This window comes from Sorex araneus, chromosome 1 (genome assembly GCF_027595985.1).
Source record: "Sorex araneus isolate mSorAra2 chromosome 1, mSorAra2.pri, whole genome shotgun sequence".
Lineage (NCBI taxonomy): Eukaryota > Metazoa > Chordata > Mammalia > Eulipotyphla > Soricidae > Sorex > Sorex araneus.
The window spans coordinates 416077820-416090140 of NC_073302.1; the positions used below are offsets into that span (position 1 = coordinate 416077820).

The window sequence follows — 12321 nt, forward strand, 5'->3', positions numbered from 1 at the left end:
ATGTGCAAAAAGATGGGTAGACTTAATGAGTGATTTATAAGGTTTTTCAGCTAGCAATATATAAATGTTCATCTTGAAATTTTACAAGCATTTATCAGGTTAGTAAAATGGATTAGAAAGGCATTTTATGCCACATTAATTACTTTAGAATCTCAGCAATGCTGATGTAGTCGATGAATCAAATAGTTCTAAAGTCCTCAGGTAATGAAATTCAAGTTATAAGGGCTAATTAAATAGCCACCATGTACTTCTGTGTTTATAATTCTATAGTTAATATGCAGATCAAATTTTTTGTTTTTTATATTTAATATTAAATTAAATATTTAATCCAGAAAATAAAATACTGTGATGTAAATAAAAGTGAGGATGAAGGATGAAAGAGTTGAAGGTGGTTCTTCAATTGTTAATTCAGAACAGGATTTGGAGATAATGGACTATAAATTTAGTTTTGACCCCTAGATTTGTTTTGTTTAAACTTTACATTCAAAAAATTAGGTCCTGGAGAGTAAAAAGGTAAGAATGAAAAGGTAAAAAAAAAAAGAATGAAAAGGTAAAATGCTAGTCTTGCATGCAACTGATGTGGGTTCAATTCCGGGCATAGCATCTGGTCACCTGAGACCTTTTAGGAGTGATACCTGAGTGCACAGAGTGAGGGAGGAATTAGTTGGGTGTGGCTTAAAAACCAAAAAAATAAGATAAGCATTGAAGGCTAGAGAAATAGGTCAGAGCACTGGAGCTGATATGTTGCCCACAGGAGGCCTGAGCTTGATCCCTAGCACCTCATGGTAAATACTACGTCACAGGGTGTGGTCCTCTCCCTTCCCAAAAAGGGGGGTGGTCATAAAAACTATTTGAATTAATTGCCAACATTTGCAATTGGGAGATGTCACCTGTGTAACAAATCATGTCTTCAGTGTCCTTTGAAGAATTGGAGTGGACAGAAAACTGGGTCATCATCCTCTACAAGCTGTGACTACACCCCCCTCAGAAAGGCCCTGCCATCCCCAGTTTCCACTCACTCATCACCATTGTTCATATAACTTTAAAAAAGACTGACTTTGACATTATGCAAATTGGTGAATATAGCCAGAACCAGAGCAAATTTTGTAGTAATCTTATTTTTTTCTGTTAACCCACTAACCTGTTAACCTGTGGGGTGGGTAGGGGGTGGAAGGAAATTATGGAATATTCTTACTTTCTTTGTTATCTCATTAAGCCATAGGAAGGAGAGAGAGAGAGAGAGAGAGAGAGAGAGAGAGAGAGAGAGAAGGGAGGGGGAGAGAAAGGATGAGAGGGAGGGAGGGAGAGGGACAGGAAGAGGGGAAGAGAGAGGGGGGAGAGGGAGAGGGAGAAAGAGAGAGAGGGAGAGAGAGTGAATGAATCAGTGTTTAGGTGGAAGGGATGTAGAAACAGACACTCAAATCTGAACAGAGAACATCAAAGAGAAGAGTCAGTGGAGAGGAATAGAAAACAAACCTGGAAGAAACTAAAAGATAGAGGAAGAGAACAAAAGAAAACCATAAAGCTGAATCTAGGACCAGGCTGCTTTCATAACCCCTAAAGCAAACATAGCAGAATGTATAGACTTACTCCTTCCTTACACTCTTACCTTTCCAAGGAATACTGTGCTCTGGAGACCACAATAGAATACTTCTTTTGAAATTAAGGCTTAATGCTTTAAATTATATAATAGAGATCTTTAGACCTTTATAGAATTCAGATATATGGTAATAATTATGTTTCTATTGACAAAGGTTTTGTACAGTTAAAAACATTAGATTTTTTTTTCTTTTTGGGTCACACCCGGCGATGCACAGGGGTTACTCCTGGCTCTGCACTTAGGAATTACTCCTGGTGGTGCTCAGGGGACCATATGAGATGCTGGGAATCGAACCCGGGTCGGCCGCATGCCAGGCAAACACCCTACCTACTGTACTATTGCTCCAGCCCCAAAACATTAGATTTTTTTCCCTATGTTTTGTGGTTGAAAATAAACATTTCATGATGTAATTCCTGGATGCTTTATTGGAAGTTTATCCAACTCCTGGATGTTTTACTAACAAAGTTTAACATATAATAATACCAGGTGCAAGCTGTGGTATGTAAAGATCTATTGCACAAAAGAAGTTTTTATCAAATATCACATTTATTTATTTGGTTTTGAGGCACACCTGGCTGTGCTTAGGGATAACCCCTGGTTCTGTGCTCAGGGATTACTGCTGGTGGTACTCTGGGAACCATAAGCAGTGCAGAGCATGGAACCTGAGTTGGCTGCATGCAAGCAAGTGGTTTACCAGCTATCTAATCCTGGGTTCCTCAAATATCACATGTGTAAAGAGTGCATTTCAAATATGATAAGTCTTAGTGCTTGATAAGTAAGAGTTTTTTTTTTGTTGGTTGGTTGGTTGGTTGGTGCTTTTCCAGTTCTAAATATGTTGTTGCTCTCTCTTTAAACAGGATTTCTTGCAAAAGCAAGAGTATAAGACATTGGAGTATAACTTAACAACTACAGAAGTAGAGATGGAGAATGCAACAGCTTACTGGGAAGAGGTCAGAATTTAAATATTTAAATATTTAAATAATTGAGCCTTTTTCTTCCTTTGTAAATTTGATTTTAGTCCTAATGAGCAAAAAAATTTGAAGGATAATAGAACTGGAAGGGTAAAAACCCTCAGAAATTTTGAAATAGAGACCCAGGATTATTAAATATGATATAGAATCATCATTCTCCCCATCCCCCAGGTTATAATTTGCTTAATATGACAGATTTGGAAGCAATACAAATCATATGTTTAGGATTGAAATGAGAACAAGATTTGAATCCTGGTTCTTTTTCTTTGTAAAATACAGACCAAATTACTTTTGTGGAGATTTTGATTCTCTATTTCCAAAATAGGAACATTAATGTTTGTCTTGAAAATTTGTTGTGGAAATTGAATTCCCTGCACATAATCATTTTTCAATAAACGCTGTTTTCTCTCACCTCAAGTTTTACTCCCACAGGCTTTCTGTATGCCAATTCACAGATGCATTGTCTTGTGTCTTTTAAAATATTTCTGCTTATTATTACATATTATCCGTATTTGATAAAATAAAATTATCTGTGATCTTGTGCCTCTAAAGGAACAATTTTGATTATTGCAAATACCTAGTGAGTTCTTTTTTCCTTATTGCTTATTTCTGCTGAAGAAAGGTGGGAATTATGAAACTAATATTCTGTTTCTGCATAGCCCACAAATCTTGAGTTGGTTTCATTAACATAATGTGACTTGATAACCATGGCTTCACTTTGCTTCATTTTAGAAAATCTTCCTTATATGCCTCAAAAGTTGGGGTAATGTAATGACCAGATTGATGTTATGGCTTTCAATGGCAAAGGAAAAATAAGTTTTCCTCTTTTCAACACTATTTTCAGATCATTGATTTCCTACACTGGTGAAAAAAAACCTTCATTTTGCTTTTCTTCCTTCTATTAAAATAGTGTACTGTGATAGCACAGTGGCTTGGGCATTTGCCTTGCACGAGGCCGACCTGGGTTCGATTCCTTCGTCCCTCTCAGAGAGCCCGGCTAACTACCGAGAGTATCTCGCTCACATGGCAGAGCCTGGCAAGCTCCCTGTTGTGTATTCAGTATGCCAAAAACAGTAACAACAAGTCTCACAATGGAGACGTTACTGGTGGCCATTAGAGCAAATCGATGAACAACGGTGCTACAGTGCTACAGGAGTCCTTAGTATGTGCTAGGCTCAAAGAGTAGCGCTTTATGTTTTGTCTCAGTTAAAGTTCTCTTGACATAAGAAATATTAAAATGTCCATTTTACTGATAAAGAAATGGATACTTTAATGGCGACCTGATTCAGCTCACTTGGCAAGAGCTGGAGTTGGAATTTGGACCCAAATGTCTGTCGTCTATAACACTTTTACTAAACCATTACTTTCCACCTACTTATCACTTCAAGCTCCAGTCTTTGACTTTCACCTCAAACTTCAGATAGTCCTTGAGAGAATCAACAGCATGATTGTGTTCTTGTTAAACCTGGACCCTCTTGTCTGAGACATTGGTGTCTGCATGAGTAAACCTTCAAATCTTGCCAGTAGTTTTTAATGCTCTGGAGTGATTCTTTCAGAAGCTTCCTCTCCTAGTGGTATCCCAAGTCTTGTGAGTATTGAGTTCATTCTACTTTGGAAATGTCACACTCTGAAGTCTCTTTCATATCCTACAACTTTCAGCTCTCAGTCTTTCCATCCCACGCTTCCTGCCTTTCAATATTATTAATATTTCTAGGTTCTTCCGTTTTCATTTTAAAATCCTTCCTGCTTTATCGGGGAGGGAGATGCACGCTGAAAGTAGACTAGAGACTGTACATGATGGCCACTCAATACCCCTATTGCAAACCACAACACCCAAAAGGAGAGAGAGAGAGAACAAATTGGAATGCTGTGCCACAGAGGTGGAGTGGGGTGGGGGGATGGGATAGGGGGTGGGAGGGATACTGGGTTCATAAGTGGTAGAGAATGGACACTGGTGGAGGGATGGGCTCTCGAACATTGCATGAGGGGAAAACAAGCACGAAAATGTATAAATCTGTAACTGAACCCTCACTGTGACTCACTAATTAAAAAATCAATAAATTATAAAAAAAGTCTATGTAATAGCATCTAAAAACTTCAATTTAATTAAAGCATATGGCCTTAGTGAATGAAAAAAATCCTTCCTGCTTTAATCAGAGTCTCTTAATCCAATAGCATTAATTGCTGTTCTCCCAGAAATACTACCATCAACCTTCTTTCATTTGCTAAGTTTATGGCTGCAGAATATTCACGTTGTCAGTCTCCATGAGGGTGGAGCTACCAAAAAAATAATTATACACTCTTGTTCATTTAAAATTTTATAGCTAGATTTTCAACCTCATCTAGGCCTAATAATCCTTTTGGAAAATCCTTTATCACTTCTTAGGACTGGAGCAATAGCACAGCGGGTAGGGCACTTGCCTTGCATGTGGCCAACCCAGATTTGATTCCTCTGTTCCTCTCAGAGAGCCCGGCATGCTACCGAGAGCATCTCTCCTGCATGGCAGAGCCTGGCAAACTACCCGTGGTGCATTCTATATGCCAAAAACAGTAACAAGTCTCACAATGGAGACATTACTGGTGCCCATGAACAACGGGATGACAGTGCTACAGTTCTAGAGTGCTAGCCCTTTTTAAAAGCCATTCCAGTGCTCAGGGCTTACTCCTGGAAGGCTTGGGGACCATATGCAGGGCAGGGGATCACCACTGGTCCCCCGTGTGCAAGACAAGCACCTTACTTTCTTTATTATCTCCCCTGCCTCATAGATTTTATTACTTTTTTGAAACCCACAGCCTTCCCTCATAATCTGCTCATCTTCTCACCATACCTCCTACCTCTTTGCCTTTTACTACAGAAGTCAGGAACCTGACAGGTGAGGAATCACCAAATGCTAGAAGCCATCATCTTGAATAAATGCTACTCCCAATTTCTCTCCTTATCCTTAGGTTTTTTTTTCATCCTACCTATTCTAAAGAAGTACATACGCCTCCTCCAGCTCCTGGCTGAGCTATTATCATCTTGCTTCATTTTATCCGTTTCTCTTTCCAATGGATTCCTTCTTATGTTTTAAGTGTTTTCAAGTTAAGAGACTATATTTCCTCACTTTTGTTCACCTGGCCTCATCAACAAATCTGACCTTTCTTCCTTCTTTACCTTTTTTCATATTTTCTTCTCCATAACCTGTATTCTCTCCTCACCAATCTATTAAAGGTGTTGTAAGTTCTATTTATTTATTTATTTATTTATTTATTTATTTATTTATTTATTTATTTATGTTTGGTTTCTGGGCCACACCCAGCTGCGCTCAGGCCATACTGCTGGCTCTGCTCTCTTGCATCAATCTTGGAGGGGCTCAGGGGACCATATGTGGTGCTGGGGGACTAAACCTGGATTGCCCATGTAGGCAAGTGCCCTACACTCTGTACTGACTCTCCAGTCCCAGTGAGGGTTAAGGGGCTAGGAGGGCTTCCCAGGCAGTGCTCAGTAAGACTGGGCACCCTTTCTCAGTGATTTGTAGCCAACCAGGCTGGCCGCCTGAGGATGAAGTCTTCTCCAGACCTGTGGTGGCCAAGGTTCCACGGTGACACCCAGAGATATTAAGAGGACCACATGGATATTGAACAGGGCCAGCCTTATGCAAGGCCTGTACCTTAACCCCTGTACTATCTCTCTGGCTACAGTTCTTCTAGTGTCTTTAATTTTAAAATTTGCCTTTAAAATTATAAATTATAAACCGCTCTTCGCATGTTATTTATTTTCAAACATACCTTCCATGTTTTTCCTGCCTGGATTTCAATACGGATGTGTTTCAGGTTCCTTATTTTCATGTTCTCTGTAGGTGATCTCAAACCTACAGAGATCAACTGACTTCACTGTATTGTTGTTGACCCTGCTTTCTTTCTTGGACTTCCAAAATATATTTCCAACTTGCTTGATGTTCCTGCAGCATTTCACATTTATCACCTCCAAGCTTTTAAAACATATTCCTTCCTCTGTGTTCACCATCTGGTTTGATGCTATCACCATCCACTATGTCATTCAAAAGACAAGTTCCTGATGAGTTATAGATGACTCCTCCCACATCCCAAACTTGTGAGTAGGTAAGATTTCTATTTATGTATTAGGAAGATGAGACTTTGAGAATTTATATAACCAGAGAAGTGTTAGATAACTAGGTATGGCAGAGTGAAACACTCAGTTTCTCTGGCTTTACTCTTCTCACCACACCACCTCGTTAGAATAAAAATGACTGCCACTTTCTATGAAATATTTCTATTTATCTATATCTTCACTTAATACACTCAATAACTCAGGAGACTAAAGCTCAGACAGTTGTAGTGATTGTTATCCACCATCCAATTTGTTATAAATATGAAAGAAAGACAGATAAACACAATAGGTATAACTAATCCACTCACAACTACAGAGGACAAAAAACAATTGAAAATGTTCAGCATTAGTAGAAATCAGCCAAGAACTTATTTGTAAAAGTTCTAGAATGATATTCCATTTCCCTATAAAACTGCAGCGACAGAACCAAACAAAATAAACTCCTAACCAACAAGTGACAATTTTTATAAGGGTTACTGAAAACTCTCCTACGTTTATGGAAGAAATTTGGGGATTACTTTAAAAAGAATTGGAATTGTATATATCTCCTTTTCTGGAAATTATACTTGTGGTAATGAATAATAATTAATAATAATGAAAAATTTTGCTTCGTGGCTTATAGAAAAGTACATATATCAGGTAATCATTGATTAGATTAAAATATAAGTGAATTATATTTTTAAAGCAATATGATTCCAAGTATATAGAACTGTTTATAATTTATACATTTTCTTAGACACTATTCTACAATTGATATTATATCTAAATGGGTATTTAATGAGACCAGAGAGTCCAGGGGTTAAAACACATGTGTTACAGATGCTAATCCAACTTTGATCCCCACTGGCTCCCCAGACATCTCTGGCTACAGACCTGCAGGCATTGCTCCCAACCAGGAGTGGCCTTGGAGGCCCTGAAACACTGTGGGGGGTGGTCTTGGAACCCTGCACAAGTACTGCCAGGGTAGTCTGATAGTCCCTGGCATTGCAGCACTAAGAAGTATCACATCCTTGAACCTTGGCATGGAATTGCCACTGGGCTGGCCAAGAAGTGTCAGGAGGGGTTTCTGGAATCACTTGGGAGGCTCAAGAAAAAGAAAGAAAAGAATATTTAATAGTATGAAAATAGGATTTTTATGAAGGGAGAAAACAAAACTGATCACAAACCTTCACTTTTCCTTAATGTTGTAAAATGAACATGTTTTTTCATATGTATGAGTATACATTTATATATTTTTTGTAAAAAAAAATGGAAAAATAGTAGTTGAAATGTCAAACATGGTGTCTTCTTGGAGCTGACTCCTGTTTTCTTCTTTCAGCTTTTCTGTGATTTTAAAATTTCTTGAAATTAGATTTTAATTCTGTAATAAAAAATAAAATGATTAGTTAACAAAAGAAAACTCCACTGGTCCAAGTGTTTATTGGATTAAAGTCCCACCCTTAATCTGTACACCAAAACCTGCTACCTGTCTGCATTATCCACCTTACAAGCACAACCTCTTTCCATTTTTCCAAATACATCTAACTTAGCTATTTACAGTTCCTGAGGCATATTTTGTTCTTTTAAGCCTAAATCATTGCACATGTAATTTATTTTTTGGATACACCTGTATCATTCCTTGCTCTTGTGAAATCCCGATTATATCCTCCATGCCTCTGTGTGGCATTTTCTTGGACAAGGTCCAGCCTGGGTCTGTTGCTCTCTTTAACATACTCCCATAGAACTTGGCATGGTTTTTAATTATATCACGAAACATGTTGCAACATTAATAGATATTAACATGTTACTCTCCCAAGTGGGATTTTTAAAGTGGGATTTATTACAGAGGCAGCAATAAATACAGATTCGCTACGTAAATAAGGATAAGATGAATAACTTGTCTTGTTTTTAAGTATTTTCATTGTTTTGCTTTCAGTTGTTTGATGGCTGAGGAGCATGTTAGCCATCTCTAAGAAAAGATCTCAGTGTAGTGGTTTTCAAGCTATGAAGCTTAAAGAACTTTAAGAAATTTTATGCCTCTAAAATTTTATATTGACTCATAAATTTTTTACTTCAGTATGTGTTAACAGAGCATTCCATTCGTGTTCATTGCATACTATCTAAACATTGAATTTTTGTAATTTTTTAAGTATTGGATTTTATAATTTGTGCCTAACTAATGAATGTTTGTCAATATCTTTCTTCCTTTCAATCTGTGAGATGTATAAATTTAGAGGAGCATTTCTTTTATGTGTGGTGCCAGGGATCGAATCCAAGGCTCAGTTTACATGCAGGGCAAGTGTTATGCCATTGAGCTCCTTCCAATCATGAGGGTAAATGCATTTATAAGGTCAATTCATATTTTCCAGCCAATCAGCTAAATGTGGCTGGTTTTCTTTGTCAGAAAACGTCTAACTTTACCATAAAATGAAGACAGTAGTAATATTGCCTACTAAATTATTTGAAACTAAGGGAAAAATATTAATGAATACTTAGCTGATGGAAATGGCATTCTCCAGTTTATTTGAGAAATACAATTCTAATCTAGGTAAGACACATAAGATTGCCTTAGGTTTAAACATGAATAAGATTCATGTTTCCTTCTTCAATATTTCTGGCTTTCCTTGTAGAGACTCTTAGGAGAAATCAAATTACCCTGTACTACTCTCATTATCTTTGTCTTAGGGGTATTTACATTTTGGAAAATGAAACACAGTAAGATTTGATTGGTGAGAAGGTTGCTCATTCAGTGTAAAGTGGTAAAGTGAGGAAAGAATAGTTGTGAGAGGGAGGTGGGAAAAAAAAAAGAAAAACAGCAGGCAAATTCTGAGGCAAGTTACTTTAGAAACAAGCAATTTAGATATTGAGGATATAGAAATTGATTGCACTAAGCTTCTGTCAAAATTAAAATAAATAATTTTTACTTTAATTTGAATACCACTGCTCTAAAAATTCTCACAGGACAGAGAAACAGAATTTTCAAAAAGGAATTTTCTTCTTCCAACTATTTTAATGTAGATGGAATTCCATGGAGTTATCTGTCATTCTCATTCCCTGTGATAACTTTTTTTTTAAAAAGGTTTGAAATTCTTAAGAGTAAGATTACTGGCATGATAGACTAGAAGTTACAACCTGGTTATAATTCCAATCTGAAGATAATTATATCTTATTATTGAAAAATTTTAAATGCTGTAGATTGCGTGCCTTAGGAATCATGAATTTTATAATTATGTGCTATAAAATGTATGAATAATGTGCTTTTGAAACCAATCATAGATAAAACAAATAGCTATTGAGGAAAGCTGCAAATAAAACCCCATTTATTTTATGTTTTTCTTTTCACAGGGACTTGGGGGATTATTTGAAAAAGCAAAAGAAAATAATAATAATAATGATAGTGGCATTTCCAATGATGATAACAGCCTCTTCTTCAGCAACTTTTCACTTCTTGGTACTCCTGTCCTGAAAGATATCAATTTTAAAATAGAAAGAGGACAATTGTTGGCAGTTGCAGGATCTACTGGAGCGGGCAAGGTAGTCCTTATTATTCCTCATCACTAAATTTCAACAGGACACGCATTCCTTCTTTATCAGAAAAGTTTGAAATGTAGCAAAGAATTTCAGAAAATTCATACATTGAGTATCAGAAGCACAAATGGAACATTATGTTTCAAATTATTTTATTGGTAGTAGCATCTTCTTATGGTTTCACATTGTTTCCAGTGACTTTTCTTTGATAATTTAAAAAATGTTTTGTACAGTACTTAGTATGGTGAATTATACCTGCTGGACATTAGTAAATTGTAATTTAAAAAGCATTCATTTGGTAGGAGTACATGTAACAGTGCTTTGGCTTACTTCTGGCAGCTCTGTGGACAGGGGTCACTCTGGTGGGCAGGGGTGGGGTACCAAATACGGTGCTGGGTATTAAACCCAGTTAGCTGCATTCAAGGCAAACTCTCTACCCACTGCACTATCTTTCTGCCCCCAAAGTATCCATGTTCATCAGCTTTTGGTGCAGACTTTTTTTTAGAACACACAGTATAAGAAAGTCATGGATTAGATTTTACATCTATAATCACAGAACTAAAAATGCAAAAGTAAAAGATGACATTAAAGTTTGAAAGAATGAATGAGGCCTTGCATATAATTTGCCTATTTATTAAATGAATTTAATAAATAAATTAATTTTATTTAGCAGTGCTCAGGAGCTACTATTGGTGGTGCTTAGAGGATCCTGAGATTCTAGAGATTGAATCCAGGTCTCCTACATGCAAAGCGTGTGCTGTGGCCCTTTAAGCCCTCTTCCAGGACCGTTTGTGATTTAGTAAGATAAAAAAATATATTAAGTGGTATTAAAGAAAATTTCCTTTTGAATTTATTAAATTTCCCACTTAATGCATTTTCTATTAAAGGAAATACTTAGAAAACTAATTTATTCAATGCCATTAGGCATCTATCCAAATTAATATAAAACCAGAGATAAATGAATAGATTTAAAAGTGAACACATCTTAAAGGGTTAAATTTTATTGTAGGAAAAATACTTTATGGTTATCTCCAAGGATATGGGCTATTTTTCAGATAATAATAAACACTTGGTCTCAAAACCTAGGAAATAAATTTTATGGCTTAAGGGAGTTAAATCAATAATAAGAAGGGTTTCCTGGCTTTACAATTTACTACTAAGGGCACCAGGTATTTGTTTGAGAAGTATGTAAAAATAGATTTTTGTGCCCACTTGACATTAATTTCTAGAAATATAAGAAAAATGAAATGTACTTTTATTTCCTAGAATTAAATCCAAGGACATAAAAAGTGAAAGAAGGGCAGAGAAAGGAAGAAAGGAAAGAAGCAATGTAGGAAGAAAGGATTGAAGAAAGGAAGGAAGGAAGGAAGGAAGGAAGGAAGGAAGGAAGGAAGGAAGGAAGGAAGGAAGGAAGGAAGGAAGGCAGGCTTAATATTGGACACTCCATATGTCGCCAAGCCTGCCAGGAGTGATCCCTGAGCACAGAGCCAGGAGTAAACCTCAAGCATAGCTGAGTATGACTCCCCAAACCAATAAATAGCACTGTAGCACTGTAGCACTCTCGTCCCGTTATTCATCAGTTTGCTTGAGTGGGCACCAGTAACGTCTTTCTTGTGAGACTTGTTACTGTTGTTGGCACATTGAATACACCATGGGTAGCTTGCCAGGCTCTGCAGTGCAGGCGAGATATTTTCGTAGCTTGCCAGGCTCTCCTAGAAGGACGGAGGAATTGAACCCGGGTCAGCGTGTGCAAGGCAAATGCCATACCCGCTGTGCAATTGCTCCAGTACAACCAATAAATAAACAAATAAAATTAAATTACTTCTACATAAGATATGAAGAGTAACTATCTCACTGTGATTTGATAAAAATGTTTAAAAAAAAGATATGAAGAAATAGCTTTGGAATGAGAAATTACAGGACTTTCAGATACTGGCAGTTATCACATGCTAGCAATGAGCAGATAATTGTTATCGCAAACAATCACATCTTTTGTGAAGTAGCTGTGAAGATAGATGAAACAGTGGTTCCTTAGGAGTAGTGAAACCTTGGGACTGGAGTGATAGCACAGCGGGTAGGGTGCTTGCCTTGCACACGGCCAACCCGGGTTCGATTCCCAACATCCCATATGG

The 12321-nt window shown here is 37.1% G+C and overlaps 1 protein-coding gene across 1 annotated transcript in view; it reads left to right on the forward strand.

Annotated features, from left to right (window-relative positions):
* Window positions 1-12321, forward strand: part of CFTR (CF transmembrane conductance regulator) — a 145472-nt gene that overhangs the window by 39215 nt on the left and 93936 nt on the right. Inside the window, exons 10-11 of the mRNA XM_004602252.2 lie at window positions 2458-2550; window positions 10007-10195. Of these exons, the coding sequence (XP_004602309.2) occupies window positions 2458-2550; window positions 10007-10195 (282 nt within the window). The remainder of the gene's footprint in view (window positions 1-2457; window positions 2551-10006; window positions 10196-12321) is intronic.